This window comes from Oncorhynchus gorbuscha, linkage group LG16, assembly GCF_021184085.1.
Source record: "Oncorhynchus gorbuscha isolate QuinsamMale2020 ecotype Even-year linkage group LG16, OgorEven_v1.0, whole genome shotgun sequence".
NCBI classification, from domain to species: domain Eukaryota; kingdom Metazoa; phylum Chordata; class Actinopteri; order Salmoniformes; family Salmonidae; genus Oncorhynchus; species Oncorhynchus gorbuscha.
In genome coordinates, this window is record NC_060188.1 from 64,991,731 (window position 1) to 65,015,815 (window position 24,085).

At 41.6% G+C, this 24,085-nt stretch overlaps 1 protein-coding gene across 1 annotated transcript; it reads right to left on the reverse strand.

The window, feature by feature from the left end:
• Window positions 1-688: 688 nt before the first annotated feature.
• Window positions 689-22,304, reverse strand: LOC124000859 (protein Wnt-11-like). The gene is made up of 6 exons (XM_046307532.1): window positions 22,117-22,304; window positions 20,494-20,689; window positions 18,645-18,889; window positions 15,992-16,269; window positions 11,698-11,990; window positions 689-2,504 (listed from the first exon to the last, which is right to left on the reverse strand). The coding sequence occupies exons 2-6, from the start codon at window positions 20,574-20,576 to the stop codon at window positions 2,330-2,332; spliced, it is 1,074 nt and encodes a 357-aa protein (XP_046163488.1). The 5' UTR covers window positions 20,577-20,689; window positions 22,117-22,304; the 3' UTR covers window positions 689-2,329.
• Window positions 22,305-24,085: the final 1,781 nt, after the last annotated feature.

Consider the following 24,085-nt stretch of genomic DNA (forward strand, 5'->3'; position numbering starts at 1 on the left):
ATTTACCTCCCACACCTTTCCTCATCACGACAGATAGTGTCCATCCTCACATGCTGGCACTGCATTTAAAATACTGACAGATAGGTTCACAGGACAGCCTTTGAGGGTCCTAAGTAGATAGTGTCCATTGTTCAACCCGTCTACACATTTTCTATGTATGTACTACCTGTGATTTTCATTGGCTGATGTAACACAGCATGAAAAAGGGGTTATGTATCCATGACACTGGCTTGGCTGGATTACAGACAACACATTGTATCTGGAATTCACTCTGCGGTGTATTTATCATCATTCCTAAAATATGACTACTTTAATCAGTTAAAAGATGCCCATCAATCAATTTGTTAGCAGTAGTCAATGATTGCAAACAAAAACCTAGCTCATAAAAGACCTCCAAAAAACTAATGTAACAATGTTTGCGTTCTATTAAACATACCTCCCCTGCAGTTCTATAGTGTTGTAGTTTGCTCCCACAAGCGGGCTAGGTCAATAGCGGTACATATGCTCGGCTGGATTAGGTTGGAGCCTCAGCATGGGCCAAGAGTTAGTTATTTCTGTCTGTTCAGAATCATGACAACTACAAAGCAACACAAGGCTTGGTCAGTGGGTTATACTTCTGCCTTATAGAGTGCCAACTGCCAAGATCTGTTCCTTTGACTAACAACCTAAAAAGAAATGTAACCCTGTGTATGAAAATAAATTAGATTTATTTTTGTTGTTCCCACGATGAAATCAGGGAGAGGATTGTGGATCTGTCACCATCCATCTGTCCTCTGTCTGTCCGTTCGTACATTAGTCTCAGACAACACTAAACAGATTTTTACGAAACTTGGGTGAATGATGTTTTCAATAGAGTTCCGCTGTTTACAAAATGACACTGATTGGTCAGATAGTGGCGCTATAACAAAAGATTGAAAATGCAAACTCTGAAAGGTGGGGAGCAACATGTTTACTCTTTCCTTGTTTTTTAATTGGAAGTTTAGCCGAATCCAAGATCTCTTCTCATCCAAATGATTGTTTGAGGGTTAGAATCACATCATAATTAATAGCCCTTGTGACAGTGAAGAATGTCCAAACAAACACTTTCCCAGGGTTTTTGTAATTGAAAGGTTGATCCCAATTGGCCTTCTGATTGAAAACTAAAACACATTACAAGTGTGAGCATTTATCTCACAGTCACAGGTCATTGTGTGAAACTGTTATTTTCTTAACACTTTGAGATGTCATTAATTACAGTAATGATTCGGGGGGAAGAAATATAGCTAGTCTATTTCAAAAACACCAGCCTGTGAGGTTACATATATCTCTTGCCAAGTTTCTTTTAAATTACAAAAAGAAAATTCACCATGATGATGATGATGAGTTGCGGTCTTGGGAAAAGAAAAAATTGAGAGCTTGTTAAAGAGTCTATAATTAGTTTATAAATATTTCTTTCTTTAATTCAGCATACAAAAAGACAGTATGTACAGCCACGTAAGAGTGGTTCATCATAACACGGCATTAAAGGAGACCCATGTGTTCCGTTCACATGCTCTGAGTGTTAGGCTTTGGACTACCTGCATGTCAGACATTATAGGGATAATGTGCTGTTTCTAACACTGGGAGTTCTTTGTCCTTATCCTGAGGATGCACACAGAACTGTGTGTCTGCAGGCGAGTCCCCAGTCAAGCTCCAGTGCTCAAGAGTTCAACACCAGTTACTAAAAAAGTTCCACAACTAAAAGTACTTTAAGTTCCCTTTGTGTGTTGAGCACCATTTCCCTCTCTTTCTTTCAGTGTCTTTCTCTGTTGAAAAAAGGACTACCATTTGAGGAAAAACACCATGGATCCTTCAGAACCCTTTGAATTCCGTGGAATGGTTCTGAAGTAAACGGTGAGTGTCAACATCAGAGGTTGGAAGTATACCCCCAACAGCAAATGAGGAGACTACAGTCCCTCTCCTCAAAAAAACAAATCCAATATCATTTATTTGAATAAAAGTATATACGAAAATAGACATTTGATATCCGAGTACGGCAAGTGTAATGCACATTTATGAAAGGAAAGAAAAAATCCTCGAGGACGGTGGTCTTCACGTAAACCAATAGGCATTGTCACAACACCCTTGTGTCCGCGTTCGTAAAATGGAAAAGGTTTTAAGTCCAGCTTGTGAGTCAGAGTTTAATTAAAAAGAATGAACAAAAATAAACACTTTCTTGTCAAAATATACATGCTAAAGCTTAAGACAAAAGTAAGCCTTCTTGGTAACGTAGTGCTTTGGTTATCTGTAGCCCCAGCACATAGACGTGGGGCGGTTAGGTGGGTGGGTGGATGAAGTAGACAACATGGACTCATTTGCAGACGTATCTCTCCACAATCCTCTCACACTTTTTACAGGTGACATAGCAGCACCAGTGGTACTTGCAGTGGCAGCGCTCCACCAGCTTCTCTGTGTAGGGGTTGTAGCCACGCCCACAGCACATCATGTCACAGCTGTCGCTGCCGATGGATGTCTTGTTGCATTGCCTGGAATGAACAGACAGAAAGGGGTAAAAAGTTACAACTATGTTTGAGAAACTTTTGCATTCCTAAATGACACTCATTCTGCCCCCAAACAAATGAGAGAAAAACAAACCATTCTACACACTGATAATACATTGTGGTTTATGGAAAGCCCTCAACGTCCCTAAAACATTTACATACACATAAACCCAGTCTCCCTAATAGATTCCCCCCTCAAACAACCCCATTGACCTTAGAAGAGTTCCTCTCTCAAAGATCAACCCCAAAACGTTTTGTCCAATGTTTTGGACAATTCCGAAACCATCTCAAGCCTAACAAATGTCTCTAAAAGGGGGAGCTTGATGAATGCTTATTGTGCATTCACCCAAACATTTCCCCCTTGTGTTTTGTCTTAGGGCACCGAATGCTTCGCTTGGGACCCTTTCTTAAGCCTGGGGGCATCTTAAGTGAGCAGAGAATAGCCGTATCATAAATCACAGTGAATACACACGGGAGCCCTCCCTCTATTTAACCCACTCTCGCTCCACATAATTGCATTGTTTTATAATACCAGAGTGTTAATGGCCAGCTTAGTGAGAGACAGAGACACTGAGAGGATGGCTGAAGCCTGCTGACACAGAGAAGGGACGAGGAGGGAATGGGTGGAGGGGCGGGAGGGATGTTAGAGTCATTGGGAAAAGTAGGACAGACTCATTACAATAGTGGCCTTTGGGACAGGCCAATTAACAATAGCTCTACACAGATATGTTTAGTCAGAGAAAATATGACCTTTCAGTCTGGTGCCTGGTGTAAAGTTAATGGATCAAAAGCACATGACCATCTGTAAACTCCACATCGCTCTCACACAGCTGTGTGTCTCACAGTCCGAGCTACTAATCCAATTCTGAACTAAAACATCCTTCGATGGTGCCGTCCCTCGTGAGACCCACAGCGCTTGTTGCCTTTGAGATACTGATCATCCCTCAGCTCTGGGGATGTTATTGAGGTTTAACTTGTTATGCATTTCTTATTAATACAGAACACATTCTAACCCCACAAGGAATGCCGCTACAAGGTATATTACTGGACAGCTTTCTACAGAAGGAGGCTTCCAACATTTCTATCCTTTACTAAGAAGTAGACTACATATGTTTACTGCTATTACACTCGAGGTATTATCAACGGGGTCAAAAGTATCCAAGGCGAGGAGTAGCGAGATTAGAACTCACTTGAAGGGTAAACACAGATAAGGCCACCCTGAAGTGTGTACCATTGAACACGGCTCCGTCAGGGTCAAACACAGTGCACTATCCCTTGTGGAGGGGCTAGGGATCGTGAGAGTGAGGTGGATGGTGCTGAGGCCATGTGATGGGGAGGTGCGGTTAAAACATCCCCCAGACCCCTGGGACCCTCGTTGAAACACACACCACACGACACATCAGCGTCACACGTAGTCACCAGGAGGCTGGTGATGCCTTGTGACTCAGCGTAAAGCACTGAATATATGCCATAGACCATGTGTTACGGCCCCTTATCAGGTTGGGGACAGCAGATGCATGGAGCACTGTGACTGCACCTGACATGGAGCATGTCTTCAGGTTATCTGTTAAGTGGCCTAAAGAGACGTTTGCATGAATTGTTTTCAATGTTCCGCATTTCCAGCTCCAAGAGCCCTGAACCCTACTCCTTACTGAAATGTGTCATACATCTTCTGCAGCCCAGCAGAGATTTAGCTACGCTACTAAAATTAATATCCATGGCAAAAGATACAAAAGGAAGAAAACCCACTAGGCTGCCAAAGATGGCAGTTGAAGTCGGAAGTTTACATACACTTAGGTTGGAGTCATTAAAACTTGTTTTTCAACCACTCCACAAATTTCTTGTGAACAAACTATAGTTTTGGCAAGTCGGTTAGGACATCTACTTTGTGCATGACACAAGTCATTTTTCCAACAACTGCTTACAGACAGATTATTTCACTTATAATTCACTGTATCACAATTCCAGTGGGTCAGAAGTTTACATATAGTAAGTTGACTGTGACTTTAAACAGATTGGAAAATTCCAGAAAATTTTGTCATGGCTTTAGAAGCTTCTGATAGGCTAATTGACATCATTTGAGTCAATTGGAGGTGTGCATGTGGATGTATTTCAAGGCCTACCTTCAAACTCAGTGCCTCTTTGCTTAACATCATAGGAAAATCAAAAGAAACTAGCCAAGACCTCAGAATTAGTTTTTAGACCTCCACAAGTCTGGTTCATCCTTGGGAGCAATTTCAAATGCCTAAAGGTATCATGTTCATCTGTACAAACAATATTACGCAAGTATAAACACCATGGGACCACGCAGCCGTCATACCTCAGAGGAAGGAGATGCGTTCTGTCTCCCAGAGAAGTACTTTGGTGCGAAAAGTGCAAATCAATCCCAGAACAACAGCAAAGGACCTTGTGAAGATGCTGGAGGAAACAGGTACAAAGGTATCTATATCCACAGTAAAACGAGTCCTATATCGACATAACCTGAAAGGCCGCTCAGCAAAGAAGCCACTGCAGAACTCAGTGTGTCAGAGTGAGCAATGAGCTGTCGCCCACTCGTAGCTATGATGTGGGCGTGCCCCAAGGGTCAATACTGGGGCCCCTCCTGTTCAGCCTGTACATTAATGATCTGCCTTCTGTCTGTACTGGGTCTGAAGTTCAAATGTATGCAGATGATACAGTGATATATGTGCATGCAAAGAGCAAACAACAAGCTGCACAAGAACTCACTACTGTAATGGTCCAGGTTACAAAGTGGCTCAGTGACTCGTGTTTGCATCTCAATGTGAAAAAAACTGTTTGCATGTTCTTCACAAAGAGGGCAACAGATGCTACTGAGCCAGATGTCTGTGTCAGGGGAGAAGCTCCAGGTGGTATCCGATTTTAAGTACCTTGGCATCATACTTGATTCCAACCTCTCTTTTAAAAAGCATGTGAAAAAGGTAATTCAAATAACTAAATTAAACCTAGCTCATTTCCAATTTATACGAAATTGTTTGACTACAGAGGTAGCAAAACTGTACTTCAACTCTATGATACTCCCCCACTTAACATACTGCTTGACTAGTTGGGCCCAAGCTTGCTGTACAACATTAAAACCTATTCTGTCTGTCTACAAACAGGCTCTCAAAGTGCTTGATAGGAAGCCCAATAGCCATCATCATTGTCACATCCTTAGAAAGCATGAGCTCTTGAGTTGGGAAAATCTTGTGCAATACACCGACGCATGTCTTGTATTCAAGATCCTTAATGGCCTGGCTCCCCCTCCACTCAATATTTTTGTTAAACAGAAAACCCAGACATATGGCAGCAGATCCACAAGGTCTGCCATGAGAGGTGACTGTATAGTTCCCCTAAGGAAAAGCACCTTTAGTAAATCTGCATATTCTCTGTGAGAGCTTCCCATGTCTGGTATACACTGCCATCAGACTCACATAACTGCACCACATATCACACTTTCACAAAATGCTTGAAGACATGGCTAAACGTCAATCAGATTTGTGAACATGGTCCCTAGCTGTGTGTTGCCGCTTTCCATGTTGTCTGTTGTCTGTAGCTTGTGAGGTGTGGAAACACTTTGTTGCTTTTATGAATTTTGTCTTGCTGCTTTTTGTTCTATGTTGCTCTGTCTGTATGCTACGTCTTGCTTGTCCTATGTTGCTCTGTCTGTATGATATGTCTTGCTTGTCCTATGTTGCTATGTTTTGCTTGTTCTATGTTGCTATTGTCTATATTGTAATTGTTTTTAATAACCTGCCCAGGGAATGCGGTTGAAAATTAGCCGGCTGGCTAAAACCGGCACTTTTACTGAAACGTTGATTAATGTGCACTGTCTCTGTAAAAATAAAAAAAACTCAAACTCAAACTCAAGCTCCAAAACCGCCAGAAAAAAGCCAGACTACGGTTTTGCAACTGCACATGGGGACAAAGATTGTACTTTTTGGAAAAATGTCCTCTGATCTGATGAAACAAAAATAGAACTGTTTGGCCATAATGACCATTATGTTTAGAGGAAAAAGGGGGAGGCTTGCAAGCCGAAGAACACCATCCCAACCGTGAAGCACGGGGGTGGCAGCATCATGTAGTCGGGGTGCTTGGCTGCGGGAGGGAGGGACTGGTGCACTTCACAAAATAGATGACCTTGTGAGAATGGAAAATTATGTGGATATATTGAAGCAACATCTCAAGTCATCAGTCAGGAAGTTAAAGCTTGGTAGCAAATGGGTCTTCCCCAAGCATACGTCCAAAGTTTTGGCAAAATGGCTTAAGGACAACAAAGTCAAGGTATTGGAGTGGCCATCACAAAGCCCTGGCCTCAATCCCATAGAAAATTTGTGGACAGAACTGTAAAAGTGTAAAAGGTGGTGCGAGGGGCCTCCCGGGTGGCGCAGTGGTTAAGGGTGCTGTACTGCAGCGCCAGCTGTGCCATCAGAGTCCCTGGGTTCGCGCCCAGACTCTGTCGTAACCGGCCGTGACCGGGAGGTCCGTGGGGTGACGCACAATTGGCCTAGCGTCGTCCGGGTTAGGGAGGGATTGGTCGCGCACCAGTGACTCCTGTGGCGGGCCAGGCGCAGTGCGCGCTAACCAAAGTTGCCAGGTGCACGGTGTGTCCTCCGACACATTGGTGCGGCTGGCTTCCAGGTTGGATGCTCGCTGTGTTAAGAAGCAGTGCGGCTTGGTTGGGTTGTGTATCGGAGGACGCATGACTTTCAACCTTCGTCTCTCCCGAGCCCGTACGGGAGTTGTAGCGATGAGACAAGATAGTAGCTACTACAACAATTGGATACCACAAAATTGGGGAGAAAAAGGGGTAAAATTCAACAAAAGAAAACATTGAAAAAAAAGTGTGTGCGAGCTAAGAGGCCTACAAACCTGACTCAGTTACACCAGCTCTGTCAGGAGGAATGGGCCAAAATTCACCCAACTTATTGTGGGAAGCTTGAAACGTTTGACCCAAGTTAAACAATTTAAATGCAATGCTATCATTAAAACTTGTTTTTCAACCACTCCACAAATTTCTTGTTAACAAACTATAGTTAGCAATGCTACCAAGGCAATGCTACCAAATACTAATGGAGTTGTATGTAAACTTTTGACCCACTGGGAATGTGATGAAAGAAAAAAAAGCTGAAATAAATAATTCGCTCTACTATTATTCTGACATTTCACATTCTAAAAATAAAGTTGGGATCCTAACTGACCTAAGACTGGGAATTTTTACTAGGATTAAATGTCAGGAATTGTGAAAACTGAGTTTAAATGTATTTGGCTAAGGTGTATGTAAACTTCCGACTTCAACTGTATCTGGCCTTTACCCCAGACAAAGAAAATACCCCTTACTTCCCACTAAGTTCTCACAGTGGTCCGACCGACAACATGCAACGTGTATTTCCTAATGAATACCTTCAGATGAATAGAGAGAATCTTGTTTAATCTTAACCCGTTTCCTTATGTGTCGTGCTCTCAAATCGATATCAGCTGAATGCACTCAGGCTCTAAGAATAACCACATTACTCACCCCTGTCTGATAGCAACACAAGGGCAGGAGTCACAATGGGCATGGCAGTGACACGTGCTCAGACATACCACAGACAGGCCAATCTCAGGGACCACTTGCTTTATCAGGGATTCTCAAAACAAAATGGTGCCTGCCACCAGGGAGGGCGGCAGCTAATTAAATCAACATCCTGGACGAACTCCCCGCTTGAGAAAACAAACAGGAATGGTAATTTCCTAAATGTTAGCTGCACGGCCGTGAAGCAGGAACCAGGCAGAGCCAGGCCAACATACTGAGTATGTAGAGCTTTCACAAAAGAGTAGCTATGATTTTGTAAGGTCCTATATTACAACCTGGATCCAGGGGTAGACGTAACATAGTAAATGTATATTCGGGACACTCCAATTAGTATGATATGTCACAATTCTCATGGTATTTATTCATTTATCCATTTGGTATGATATGCTCCGAATTACAATTCGTATAATATGTTTCCCGAATTCCAATTCGTACAATATGTTGTGAATTTCCAAAACATATGATATGTTACATATTCTAATTTTGCTGTGGGTTAGATAGATGGCTAATGTTAGCTAGGCTAGGGGTTGGGGGGTTAAGGTTAGGGTTAGGTTAGGGTTAAGGTTAGGGTTAGGAGTTAGGTTAAAGTGTTAAGGTTAGGGTTAGAGAAAGGGTTAGCTAGCATGCTAAGTAGTTGCAAAGTAGCTAAAAAGTAGTAAGTAGTTGCAAACTTGTTAATTGACTAAAATGCTGAAATTGTCTGTGATGAGATTCGAAGATGCAACCTTTGGGTTGCTAGACATTCACGTTATAAGTAACCTTCTGTCTTATGTAACCATACCAAACGTGACATATCATAGTAATTTGAATGTCCCGGATGTACATAAGATCAGGCTGTATATTCTTTCACAATGCTCCACCCATGACATTAGGGCGGTGGCGGTCACAAAATTTCGTCAGCCGGTAATTGTCAAGCAAATAACTGACGGTCTCACGGTAATTGACCGTTAATTAACATAAACACATTTAGAATCTCCTGGCTTCTACACATGATGCAGACCTTTGGAACATCTACATTTTAAAAAGTATAATAAACCCATGTAATATAGCCTACACCTTCACAATAAATCTATTATTTATTTTAGACAGGTCTAAAGAAACATGATATGAAGAAATTGAGTCTATTTCAGATGAACAGAATAGCATACTCTGAGTTGTCCTTATGTTAGGCCCTGATCTGGCTATGCCATGTGGCTGTGGGCTACACTAGTTCATTTAGTTGTCCTTATGTTAGGCCCTGATCTGGCTATGCCATGTGGCTGTGGGCTACACTAGTTCATTTAGTTGTCCTTATGTTAGGTCCTGACCTGGCTATGCCATGTGGCTGTGGGCTACACTAGTTCATTTAGTTGTCCTTATGTTAGGCCCTGATCTGGCTATGCCATGTGGCTGTGGGCTACACTAGTTCATTTAGTTGTCCTTATGTTAGGTCCTGACCTGGCTATGCCATGTGGCTGTGGGCTACACTAGTTCATTTAGTTGTCCTTATGTTAGGCCTTGATCTGGCTATGCCATACACGAGTTCATTTAGTTGTCCTTATGTTAGGTGACCTGGCTATGCCATGTGGCTGTGGGAGTTCATTTAGTTGTCCTTATGTTAGGTCCTGACCTGGCTATGCCATGTGGCTGTGGGCTACACTAGTTCATTTAGATGCCATGTGGCTGGGCTATGTTAGGTCCTGACCTGGCTATGCCATGTGGCTGTGGGCTACACTAGTTCATTTAGTTGTCCTTATGTTAGGCCCTGATGGCTGGTCCTTATGTTATGGGCTACACTAGTTCATTTATGTTAGGCCTGGCTGCCATGGGCTACACTAGTTCATTTAGTTGTCCTTATGTTAGGTCCTGACCTGGCTATGCCATGTGGCTGTGGGCTACACTAGTTCATTTAGTTGTCCTTATGTTAGGCCCTGATCTGGCTATGCCATGTGGCTGTGGGCTACACTAGTTCATTTAGTTGTCCTTATGTTAGGTCCTGACCTGGCTATGCCATGTGGCTGTGGGCTACACTAGTTCATTTAGCAGACAAGATTTGCTTAGAATTCCGTGGCATGATTTATATTATTTTATAGTATGAATAATACAATTAAACAAAGCTGAATAAAAAAGAAAGGACATATTTTCCAAACGATTTGAGGGACTGCGCACATGCGGCTATTCTGTGTTGAGCGGTTAACAATGAAATAGGTACTCCTATATGCTTCATTTATAGTTATTAATGTAACTTCAATTGTTCTACAAACTTTGGGCTATAAGTTTTGATTTTTAATACATTGTAAGGCTGCATGATGCGACTCGAATGATGATTTGAAAAAAGTAGCTTGAAAGGCATGAGCTCTGCTTTGTTTTTTTTTTGCGCAGACTGTACACACTTCGTCAGTCTCTCATTCACAATTTGAGAAGCACTTGATAATGTCTTGAATTTCCCGGCGGCATTCCCTTTGTGTGGCCATAATGCAACCTAAAAAAGCCATTCCTTCTGCAGCCCTTCTCCCTGAGTGCTGCCTGCTCAGAAGCACCTCTCATCTCACTCACACAGTTCTCCATCACGGGATCGGGTCTTTCTCACAGGATAAAAGTGAAGACAGACACATCGGCGACGCAACTGCGCGCATCCTTATCCAAACCACAAAGGTGATTGTGCATGTAATGCTTTTATTATAAAGCTGCTTTTTGATGGTGAAAATTAGTATGTATGACAGTTAAGCTCTACATCCCTTGTAAAGAGTATTAATGTGCTTCATTTTAAGAAGTTATTTGGCCACTTTAGTTATGATACAAACCTTATCAAAGCATATAGGCCTATGGTCTAGGCTACATGAGATGTGTGACTATGATTCTAAAACGTCACAAGTGGTAGTATATAATTCACAATTGATAGGCTAATATTGTCACCCATCAGTTTATTCTTGATTTAATCTTGTCTTTACATGTACTAAATAATATATGTGTGAAATGTGTTTTGATATAGAATGGGCCCTTATCAGGCACCTGTATCGAAACCGGGCCAGCGGGAAAGATACATGTCATCTATGCACTTAAATAGCGAATGGAGGATTCTTTCCTGTAGTTCATTTTCATGCCAGGTAGGCTATACTCCTGTTGTAAAGATAAACAATGTGCTTAATATTTGCTTAATATGAGGAAAGTTGAGAAATAAATATAGCCATCACTGTGTTTTCTCTCATAATTGCATAGCCTATAGAAATGTTGTGCAACATGAGCTCATGGGCTCTCATGAAGTGTTTGATTCCATTTTCGACAATAGGACAATAGAGTTATTAATATAACATTAGGACATTTAAATTGGCTCAGAATAGGGCTCGTACACATGGATTAGTGGCCTGAGGGAACACACTTAATGTGTTGTGAAAAGTGTTATGAAATGTCATGTAATATTTAAAATTGTATATAGCTGCTTTAATGTAGCTGCCTCAAATACACACACACACACACACACACACACACACACACACACACACACACACACACACACACACACACACACACACACACACACACACACACACACACACACACACACACACACACACACACACACACACACACACACACACACACACACAGTTCCTGTAACAGGCTCACCTGTCCTGGGTGCCGACGGAACCCAGCTTGTCGTTCTTGGCACAGAAGTCCGGAGAGCTCTGCAGGTAGACCAGTTCGTTCTCTCTGACGGGCCTGATGTCAATGTCCTTGGGGACCAGCTGCTTACGCGTACCCATGGGTCTGTGCACCACCTTAGTGGCTGACAGGTACTTGGTCTTCAGGTCAATGGCGATGTCCTTCAGGTCCTGCAGGCCTCTCCAGCAGGTCCGTATGGAGCAGGAGCCAGACACACCGTGACACTTACACTTCATCACCAGCGCATCTCTCAGGGCCTGGAGGACGTGAACGTAAAACACTGTTACTATTGAGGCTAATGCTACAGCAGAAAATATGTCAAAGATTGCACATAGGGATTGATTTACAGTAATAGGCCCTGAAAAGAGCTATATACAGTGCATTCGGAAAGTATTCAGACCCCTTAACATTTTACATATTTTGTTACATTACAGCCTTATTCTAAAATGTATTAAATATTTTTTTCCCCTCATTAATCTACACACAATACCCCATAATTAGAAAGCAAAAACAGGTTTTTAGAAATGTTTGAAAAAATTAATTAAAATAAAAACAAAAATACCTTATTTGCATAAGTATTCAGACCCTTTGCTATGAGACTCGAAATTGAAGTAAGGTGCATCCTCTTTATTTAACCAGGCAAGTCAGTTAAGAACAAATTCTTATTTTCAATGACAGCCTAGGAACATTGGGTTAACTGGCTGTTCAGGGGCAGAATGACAGATTTGTACCTTGTCAGCTCAGGGGTTTGAACTTGCAACCTTCCAGTTACTAGTCCAATGCTCTAACCACTAGGCTACCCTTCTGCCCCACTAATCAGGCCTTTATGGTAGAGTGGCCAGATGGAACTCACTCCTCCTAAAAGGCAGATGAAAGCCCACTAGGGGTTTGCCAAGGGACACCTAAAGGACTCTCAGACCATGAGAAGCAAGATTCTCTGGTCTGATGAAACCAAGATTGAACTCTTTGGCCTGAATACCAAGTTTCACATATGGAGGGAACCTGGCACCATTCCTACGGTGAAGCATGGTGACGGATGCATGATGTTGTTGGGATGTTTTTCAGTAGCAGGGACTGGGAAACTAGTCAGGATCGAGGGGAAGATGAACAGAACAAAGTACATAGAAATCCTTGATGAAAACATGCTCCAGAGCGCTCAGGACCTCAGACTGGGGTGAAGGTTCACCTTCCAATAGGACAACGACCCTAAGCACAGAGCCAAGACAATGCAGGAGTCTCTGAATGACCTTGAGTGGCCCAGCCTGGACTTGAACCCGATCAAACATATCTGGAGAGACCTGAAAATAGCTGTGCAGCGACGCTCCCCATCCAACCTGACAGAGCTTGAGAGGATCTGCAGAGAAGGTGCTTTAACACAGTACTGAGTAAAGGGTCTGAATATTTCTGTAAATGTTATATTTCAGTTTTTTCTTCTCGCTTTTTCATTATGGGTTATTGTGTGTAGATTGATGAGGGAAAAAAATTATTGACCCTATTTTAGGATATGGCTGTAATGTAACAAAATGTGGAAAAACTCAAGGGGTCTGAATACTTTCTGAATGGACTGTATGCTCAAATAGTCATCCATATATCCATCTTTCAAGCCAAACTACTACTGCTACTCCTACTACGACTACTACTACTACTACTAGCCTTAACTCTTGTGTGGTGTTCGGGTCTGTGGGACACATTTTCAATGTTATATGAAGAACATGTAAAATAACAACTTTTCATTGAGTGCACACTGTGCACCGCCCTACACATTTGTATTACATATGTGGTGTTCGGGTCCACTGGACCCGAGGGTAATAAAAGTGTGGAAAAGTGTATGTGTAGGTGAAAACAAGTCAAATTAAACCAAAAGTTTTAGTGTGTGCCTTCTCTCTGTCTTCCTCCTCCTAACCTGGCTCTCTCCCTGCCTGTCTGCCTGTATCCTGCTATTCTTGTACTCTTTACCATTTGTAGTGTGTGAAACTACACAATGTCTTGCGGGAACCTGCACAATGTTATTATAATACATTAGTCTGATACATTGTAGCTCCTTACCACAATCAATCAGTATGGCAAAAATAATCTCTGCTCAGAGGGCCTTAGAAATAATTTTTGCAGAGAGAGAAGCTACAGTAGTGCGGAAGGAGCATCTTCCACTTTGGAAGATGAAGACATTTCAGAATATGAGGATTAAGACTCTGTCAATTCAAAGTCTGACAGTGAGTTGGAAGAAGAGGATGAGATTGCCCCTCAGCCAGCCCCAGAACCAGCCCATCAGCAGCCAGCCACTGGGCAACCAGCGCGTCAGCAGCCTGCAGGAGGAGAGATATAGATGTAAAAAAAAATGGTGACATTGAATGGTCTTCTTGCTCAAAGAATGAGCCACCCCGCATGGCTGCAATGTGATGCGGATGCAACCAGGGCCGACGTGGATGATGGTTAGTCATGTACAAGTCATTAAGTCTTCTTTTGAACTGTTCATCCCAGACACCATCCAGAATATCATTCTGGACACTAATTTGGAGGGAAGGTGTGTTTTTGGATAGAGATGGAAGGAGATGGAAAAAACTCATTTACATTTTTAGATCCAATGGGAAATCCGCAGAATCCCTGTGGAATGCAGAAACTAGCAGATAACATTTCCGTGCAACAATGTCTCTGGAAAATGTACACATTCTTTCCAGGATTATCCGCTTTCGATAACTGAGCCACCAGACCAGCTCAGCGGCAGAGAGACAAGCTAGCTGCAATCAGGTCAGTGCAGAGAGACAAGCTAGCTGCAATCAGGTCAGTGTGGGACATGTGGGTGGACCGCCTTCTCCTGTTTTACAACCCTGGGCCCAACGTTACTGTTGATGAGCAGCTTATGCCATTTAGGGGCTGCTGCCCCTTCAGGCAGTACATACTGTCTAAACCTGCAAAATATTGAATCAAGATCTGGACTGCTTGTGATGCTTCTTCATCATATGTGTGGAACTTGCAAGTGTATACAGGGAAGCCAGATGGAGGAGCCCCTGAGAAGAACCAAGGGATGCGGGTTGTCTTGGATGTGACACAAGGACTCGGTGGACACAACATCACATGCGATAACTTTTTTACTTCGCACAAGCTGGGACAGGAGTTCCTCAAGAGGAAGCTGACGATGGTAGGAACCGTGTGAAAAAACAAGCCAGAGCTCCCACCTCAGGCCGACACATCCCTAGTGTCCTACATGCCAAAGAAAGGCAAAAATGTGGTACTCATGCTACATAGGGATGGGAGAATCTGTGGCCAGGAACAACAAAAAACAGAAATCATAATTGATTACAATGCCACAAAAGGAGGGGTGGACAATTTAAACAAGCTGCTTTCCAGACGATCCTGCAAACTCCACTTTTTACAGGTAGGCAGTATTTTGCTTGCCCTGGACTCCAGAGAAGTGACATAACATCCCTAGTTGTTATTGGCTGCTAACAGGAATGGTTGTAATGGCTGTAATGACAGGCTACATTTGCTAGTGTTAGCGTATGTGCCTCGGGCATGTGTGTGTGTGGGTCGCAAACTTTTAACCAACTATTTTTGGGATCTTGCAGGTCAAAACGTTTGAGAACCACTAAGCTAGCTAGGGAGAGAATATTGCCATAAATATATATCTAGCTCCAAATATTGTTTGGTTATCAAAAATATTAACTGTTTACTTTGCAAGCTCACCAGCAATGGGGCATCAGTCATACATTACTAGCATAGGCCTAGCTACTGTTCTTTTGGTATGTCAAAACTGCTTGAAATGTATAATTGACTTACATTATGAATTAGTTGGAATTAGTTGCAAAGTATGTTATAACATAATCAAAATGTGTTATAGACAAAATAATGAAAAGGGCTGTCTGGAAGCCTCAATAAACAGTCATTGCATGTATAGGTTTTATTTTTTTACTTGACTTGACTCAACTTGAATTGTTCTTGGAAAGCATGATTTAGATTTGACTCAGATCTTGTGAATTGCTCGTGACTCAAATAATAGTGACTTTTATTTTACCTTTATTTAACTAAGCAAGTCAGTTAAGAACAAATTCTTATTTTCAATGACAGCAGTGGGTTAACTGCCTGTTCAGGGGCAGAACGACAGATTTGTACCTTGTCAACTTGGGGATATGAACTTGCAACCTTTTGGTTACTAGTCCAATGATCTAACCACTAGGCTACCCTGCCATCCCACCTCTGAATACTACTACATAGAATGAACAGTAAGTCATCAGTGATCTGTGATAATAAGATTACTTTGTACCTGTCTCCCCACTTCACTGTTATGCAGATGCATCAGCTTGTTGGCGTGGGAGCCTGCCTTCTTCATCTTCATCGGGGCGTCAGAGAACTTGGAGCCCATGACCAGGCCATAGTGCAGGTTGTCTGCACATCCGCCCCAGCGGTAGCCCGGCTCAGGGATCTCCCCGGGGATGGGGCCGCATGAACACAGGCGCAGGTCCCCCGACGTGCACGCCTGCGCTATGGTGTGGCTGATGGCCGCCGCAGAAAGGGCATACACAAACGCTGACTCCCTCGTGCCTGTTTGGAACAAGACAAGGCCTTTTGAGTGAGGGAAAATACATCAGTGAGTATAATTTTTGTAGTAGAATCTAACCTTTATCTATTGTATCATTGAACAGTTTGCCAAGAGAAACCTCAGTAAAAGTAACATCAGATAGTCACTAGACAGATATGGTTATACAGCCGGAGTGGATCATATGGATCTAATGTAGGTGATGAAGTGTGTACACAAAGAGGGCAGATATGTCAATGCTGGACGATGGAGGTGGGAGACAGGAAGAACCAGCCAGACCACAAAAACATCCCTGTATGAAGAAGACCACTAGTTTATTATTGGCCAGTGGCTTCTCAAGACTGGTCTAACAGTTGACAGATGGAGCTTGTCTTCTCCTGAGGCGTATCATCGTGGAGCTATCTCCTTAAATCTTTGATTAGGAACCAGCTCTTTGTTGTGTTTTATATATATATATATATATATATATATATATATATCTTCACCCAAACTCAGCCAAACTGGAACTGACATTGGCTCTGCCTGGCTCAGCAAAGATCCCTTTGGCAATGGAAATAAACCCATCAAAGTAGAAGTACAGAACATGGAAAGACTCTCAGACAAATCACTGAAAGGAGTGTGCATATAATGAGACAATGATCGATCAAAATCTGTAGGCACGTACTGTATACATTACTAATGCATTGTACTGGAAGGAGCAACTAAGAGCCTGCCTATTCATACGACGTATGTTCAGTTGAGTTCGCTGACAATATTTAACATCTTGCAGTACTATAGAAAACCAGATGCGTGTAGGTAATGTGTGACATAAAAGGGATTTAAAACTGAGAAGGATGAGTTGTCACAAAAAAAGATGTCTAGATCCCTTCTAATAGTCACTGTCAAACTCAATACTATCTCTCACGTGAAGAATGGAATCTATTGTGCCACAAAAGAGAGTCAAGGCACTGTTAAGCTATGAAGACAACCACATCAAGTACTTGGAACATAAAGAGAAGGACTTTGTAGCACGGATATTAGGGAGGTGGGTGGCTAGGGTGATAAAGGACAATTTTCTTTCTTTCAAGGGGACACAAAGAAGAATGGTAGCCTTTGCTTGGCCCAGTCGGCTCTGCCCTCAGAGCACAAAAGACCCCCAAGGACGATGATTAAGGCTTTCAACTCTCGCTTGTAAATGATCTCCTGCAACACTTGAATTAGCTTTTTGAATCCCACCAAGGACACAGAGTTTCTACTGTGCTGATAATTTGGTCTGAGATGATCACTCCTAGTTCTATTGAAAAAAACGTTTGGGTTGCACACCTAGCACAATGGATCTCACACCACCATTTCAATCAATTGATCTCACAGCACCATAAACAGTAGGGGAGACTGGGGTTTGTTGTCTCACGGGTTTTGGTATTTGGCATTTTATTAGGATCCCCATTAGTTACTGCTGAAGCAGCAGCTCCTCTTCCTGGGGTCCCACACAAAACATAAAACATGACATAATACAGATCATTAATAGACAAGAACAACTCAAGGACAATCTAAATGGCACTGTGCAATATTTGTAAGGTTAACATGTGTGCATTCTTTGAAAGAACCGATCCATCTGGTCTATTCATGTCAGCATGTCAAAACAGTGAGGTTAGGAGAATTTGTGTTTTACATAGATGAGGGGGGATTTTCTTTACTTTTTTTGTTTTAATTACGGGAGTATCCGGGAACAATTATGTTTGTTGAAAAGAAGAGAGGGAGAGCTATATTTCAAACCTATTTTCTGAGTTCCAAGGTCCAGCCATGTAGTAACTAACATCTTTATTAGCATTGGGGTTGGTTGTCACTATCAACTCCATTATAATAAATCCCAAGCTCTTTGTGCTTGTGCTATAAAAACTTCCCTTCGTTGCCGCTCTCTCACACACTTATTTTTTATGTCCCCCCCCCACACACACATGCTTGTGCAAACAAACACATACACACCCAAATTTACTCAAAATGTCATATGTTTTTCTCACGGCATAAAATGTTGAATTTGTTAGAAATATCCTTAGTTCAAAGAAAGGCTTTTTCTAAGATGATGTATGCTATATTGCTTCATTTCCTGTTACAAAAAAGAATAAGCTACTAGCAAACATTGTGACAACCAACAACATACTGTGTGATATCCTATCCCACGATGGGGCTGGTTGTCACAGGTGGACAGAGTGTGTTTTGATGGCTTGTAACTCCATGTTGGAATAAGATATGAGGGTCCCCATTTCAACCCAATACCTTGGTCTTTCTCCTAATATTGAAAATAGCCTTTTAAGATATACTGGTGCTGAGAAATACACAGAAGAGTAAAAAGTGTGACAGCCAACCCCGGTCTCCACTAGATTGTGACCAGTAGGCCTACCTCTGTCAAGATCTGGACGATACCTCGAGGAGTCACTGGGGATTTCAATAGAGGAACAGTTCCAGCGCATGTCAGCGAAGGTCTTCTGGCAGGTCTTCTTGACCTCGCGGGCTGCGGCGATGATGGTCTGCATGAGCTCCAGGTTGCTCCGACACAGTTGGGCTTGTGACGACACCAGGCCAGGCAGCAGCTTGCAGTGTTGGGTCTGGTTGATGTGTAGGGACGTGGGTGTGTGAGATAGGGCCCTGGACCAGAAACAGATGTAATTATAAGTACTTCATTATGATGGCTTCAACTCAGAGGTTTCTATACTGCAAACATGTCATCTGAAAAATTCCAAGATCAAAATATTTAACGTTTTTGATATGAAATATGACATGATTTTATGAATGCAAAAGCCGATGCCATAGTTAAAAATCATTTTCTCACTTCTAACATACATGCATTTTTAGGCCCATAACTATAGTTATGATACATACTGAACCATTGCACGTCAAACATGTTTTGAACCAGTCAAACAGATTATCAGAACTGTTGGAACTTTTAACATTTTTGGCATTCGTACCACTTGACTTGGAAGATACAAAAATACCAGAGAGAGGATGCCAATGAAAATCTCTCAAGAAGTCACGAACAGGTAAAACATAACAGACCACAGCTTGGCATCAGACTATTCTCCTGATTTAGTTCAGCAGAGGAGGTTCCAGAACATGCCAAATGATTAATTCATCATAGGCAAAAACCCTGACCCAGATCTAACTGACAGCACAACATCTATCCATCTATCATCATTTACATTCTTCATTGTTAAAAGGATTGCATTCTACCGAGAATTTTGTTTGGCATAAATCATCTGATTACGAAATCTAAAAGGGGGGCACACATACTTGATTTGCACATAGACAGAACAGAAGATTAGTTCATAGAAAAACCACCAGAGAACCTGGTCAGTCAGTGTCTGACTGTTTTCTATGTCTTGTCGCAGCACTGCGAGGGAGAGAGAGTTCCGTGAGAACCAGCCAGTGCCTCCTGCACTATGGCCTGTTTCGGATTAGGAGTGAGGGGAGAGGCCACTCCATGCCCAACGATAAGTTGTGACAGACTCCCCTGTGCTCGTGGTAACCCAGAGCTCACAGGTGTTTATGGCCGCATCTGGTTCACATCCAGGCCCCGTAGAAATATCAAGGCTGGGAGAGACCCTTTCTACTATAGGATTTAGCACAATGTCATGCAATCTCCATCTCTCTCTCTCTCTGAGGCACATTTGCTGTTCGACTGTTATAGCCTATAGAAATCTTACAACAACTGACTCATAGGTTTCAGATGCTACAGATGGTAAAAGAAAACATCCTAAATCATGTGCAGGCATAAAATGTCAATCAATCTATGAACCAAAGAAAAATATGTACCAAAGTCAATGAGGAATATGTATATCTAAGGGAAGAACTTCCAAATGATGTCACTCTTGGTTATACTGATGTTTAACACACAAGCTGCTTGTTGCATTCGAGTACTCTGTTCTACCAGAGTATTCATTTTTCACTCCATAATTCCCATTCAAATCTTCTCATTAACATTCATCAGGGGACAAATTGAGAACCTGGACTGAAATAACGCACAGCCTTTCTTTTAGTTTACCGGCAGAAAATGTGGCAAATGTTCATCCTCAGATGGACAATAAAGTTATATTATATTTTTCTGCAGGTTTAGAATAAATACAGTAGGAAACAAGAAGGACTTGGAGAGCCCCAGCTTCTGTTTTGCTGCCTATGCACAACACAAGCCACAATAAACAGTAAAGCAAAAGGAAGAATGCACACACATAAAAGACAACATAAAAGTTCCTTACAGCCATTTGATGCCGGAGCAGATCTGGGACAGCAGCAGAATGGTAAGCAGACAGAGTGGGAGGGTGTTAGACGTTTTCTTCATAATGATAGTGTTCCAACTTAGAGATGACAGTAATGCAGGTGGCTGTTGGCTTTTAGGCTCTTATAGGTGCAATCACAAGTCAACTGCCATGACACCGTCTCCCCCTCTTTCCCCTGTTTGGTGGAATACAAAAATACACCATTAAAGGAACACTCCACAATATTCAAAGCAAAATGTCAAAAGATAATCTATGCTATAATGGTTTTGTTCACTGCCACATTTCTTATGTACAGTGGAAAAGTCATAGAGAAATCTAAAACCCTATTTCAAGAAATGTATTAATTGTGGAACTCTTGGGCTCATCCTTCCGACTGGTGCAACAACACACACTGCAGGGGCTATTGAGAGTTGACAGATCCCCCCCCCACACACACACACACACAAACTGAATTGTATTTTCTGCTTAACTTCAGATAGACTTCAGATAGTAATGTGATCAGTGGATGGCAACACCAGCAGCGCACACTACCCTACAGCAGACACGGTTGTACTGGTACAGGGCATTACCTCCATCAGATAGGTTTTTACTTGTTTTGTGATGATAAGGAAGCTCTTTGAAAATAACTTTAATTTTATGCCTTAAACAAAACACTAATCTCACTGATTATAGTGATATTTAAAGTGGAAATAATAGTTGCATAACAGTATAATAACACTATTATTTGATTATATTTTCACCATGTTGCAAATCTTCCTAAGCATCTCTAACCATGTGGGTAATACAACCCTATAGGCTAATTTATTACATGCTGCGAATTGTGATCTAAATTGGCTACGCTGTACAGGAGCACAACATCAGACCCTTTGGACATGTCAGATACAGCACATGTGGTATAACGGTTAGCAAGCAATCAACTATCAGCAGGCAATCAGTTTAGATAAGAATATCCGATTTTACATTAAAAACATCTACTCAACATTTAAACACATTTAACATTTCTTCACAAAACCTTAAAGTTGTGGTAGTTCCATTTGTCCCGATCTCCCATTTTATATAAGGTGCATTGGGTTTATGCGAGGGAAACCCTCTATGCATGCAGAGGTTACTTTGGTATTTTGTGTGGGGTGAAACTGTCAATGAAATTAATAGTTTTCCCCATGATCACCTTCAACGAATTTCTATTAAATTCCCGTTGTATAATATAGCCGTATCAGCCACTAAACCTAAACATTGGAACTTTATTCCACATCGTTCTCTTTCAAATTCCCCTCCATCTGCATGTTTGAAGTTGTCTCCTTGTTATTATAGCCTTCTACCTCTATTCAGTCGCAGTGGGAACAATAGGTAAATAAAGTCACTCTTAAAATGTAGTTTGAGTCACGTTCAAGTTAATAAGGCAGCCTACACTCGAGTCCTTATTCGAAAATATCTTGGATATTATCTATTCAAACTTAAATCAGATATATAATAGCCTAATCTTTTACATAGCCTAGTTCGTGTTCAACCAATTAAAAGCTATCAAACTCTGAAAATAAGCATGTCATTCGATAACTTTAGATTTTGATAGTCATGACATGAAACTAGACCATTGCTCCTCACCTTTAATGATGATTCGTGTCAGTGTAATATCCTTTTGAATTCAATATCCTCCACAAATTCGTATAAATCCACAATTTCGCAATTCAAATGAATCCAAAGAAGTAAGCATCGTTTACTCCCCAGCAACAGTGGCTACCTCTTCTCTCTCGCAGGTTATTCGGCGCGCAGTGCCTCTCGCTGCGGAATGTGTTGGACTCATGGCAGTGGGGCAGCCTCAACTCATAAGTACTCCTGCGCCGCTTTGATCTCGCTGGTGATGTCAGGCACAATTAGCATAACAAAGCGGTTTGAATTTGGACTTCCAAGGAGATACGTAAGATACCCACACTGTCATTGTCCAATCTTGCTCTACATGTTAGATCATTTTAACCAGTTGCGCTATAGTTTTTGCCCAACACCAATGCTCACAATAATGATAATAGTTTAACATATAACAGAAACCACGAATAGGTTCAAGTTTTAATGTCACATACACAAGTACAGTGAAATGCCTTTCTTGCAAATTCAAAACCCGACAATGCAATAATAAATAACAATGTAATACTAGAAAAAACACATGAGAAATAAGACGAAATATGAAAAACACAATAAGTAAGTAAGTAAGAATACTGCAGAGTCTGTTCCAATACCATATGTACAATGTGCAGGGATACTGCAGTAAATACTGTATGTATAGGTAAGGTGAAAAGGCAACATTAATATAAGATTAACAGAGTAGCAGCAGCTTGTATGTGAATGAATGTCCGTGTGTGTAGAGTCTGTACAAACGTATGTGCATATTATGTGTGAGTGAACAGATGTTGTGTAAATGTGTAGGGCCCTGTGAGTGTGCATAGACAGAGTACAAAACTAAAACAAAAGGTCAATAACGATACAAGGTTAACTCAGATAGTCCGTGTAGCTATTTTGTTAACTATTTATAAGTCTTATTGCTTGGGGATAGTAGCTGTCCAAGAGCCTGTTAGTCCCAGACTTGATGCACCGGTACCACTTGCCGTGCGGAAGCAGAGAGAATAGTCTATGGCTTGGGAGGTTAGTCTTTAACGATTTCCCGGGCCTTCCCATCACACCGCCTGATATAGATATCCTGGATGGCAAGGAGCTCAGCCTAATAGGCCCAATAATATATGATGATAATGATTATTATTTCTATTTTTAGTATTATGCTATTACCATCATGGGCCTGTTGTTTTATTATCAGCATCGTCTATGCATTAAAAAAAACTGAAATGTAATTCCAACTCAATGTGGACAACTTGAATATGCTGAGTTTTGTTAAATATATTCAATAATAATAAACAAAAACAGGGGCGTACTGAAAATGTTTCATGCACATAATGATTCCACCATGGTCACCTTATTAATCATTTTACAAGCAAGGCAGGTAACTATTTCCTTAGTTTCTGTGTTTTAATATCAGTGAATGTTCCCATGCATCGCCATATGCATTTTCTATTAACCAATAACCTGGCTCTCTTTGCTCACTTTGCCTCATGCAGAGAATTCTTTAACGCTCAGTGCTCTCCCCTCAGTAAAACAACCACACACCCAAGCGCTGTAACAACCATGCAACTAAGACACCTTCATTAAGAATGTTTCCACTGTTAACACGGTTCCAGTGTGTTGTTGTCTGACTGAGGCAGAGCTCCGCGGGTCATTTGTGTTTTTATTTTATTTATTTTATGGGGACAAACTTAATGAGAAAGGAGCGCACAACAATGTAGACTACAATTACATTTCAGAACGCATGGTCCTACAGGACCATTAACTATGAGTGTAATTTATGTACATTGGATTACGAGGGTAAAAACGCACATGACAGAATAAAAAGTAGGATGGCCCAGAATGAAATTTAATCATTTATAAATGAAAATGTAGAAAACAACGTTTATTAAGATGGGAAATGTTTTATGAACAGTCCTACTGGAATGTTACATTACATTATGGAATACTTTGCCGAGTAATTTTT

Excerpts from the sequence above, each read along its gene's own strand:
- LOC124000859 (XM_046307532.1), bottom strand. The coding sequence starts at position 20,576 with ATGAAGAAAACGTCTAACACCCTCCCACTCTGTCTGCTTACCATTCTG. Across the intron at positions 18,890-20,493 it reads TGCTCCGGCATCAAATGGCT|GGCCCTATCTCACACACCCA; the intron begins GTAAGGAACTTT and ends TTTCTGGTCCAG. Across the intron at positions 2,505-11,697 it reads TCCGTCGGCACCCAGGACAG|GCAATGCAACAAGACATCCA; the intron begins GTGAGCCTGTTA and ends TGTTCATTCCAG.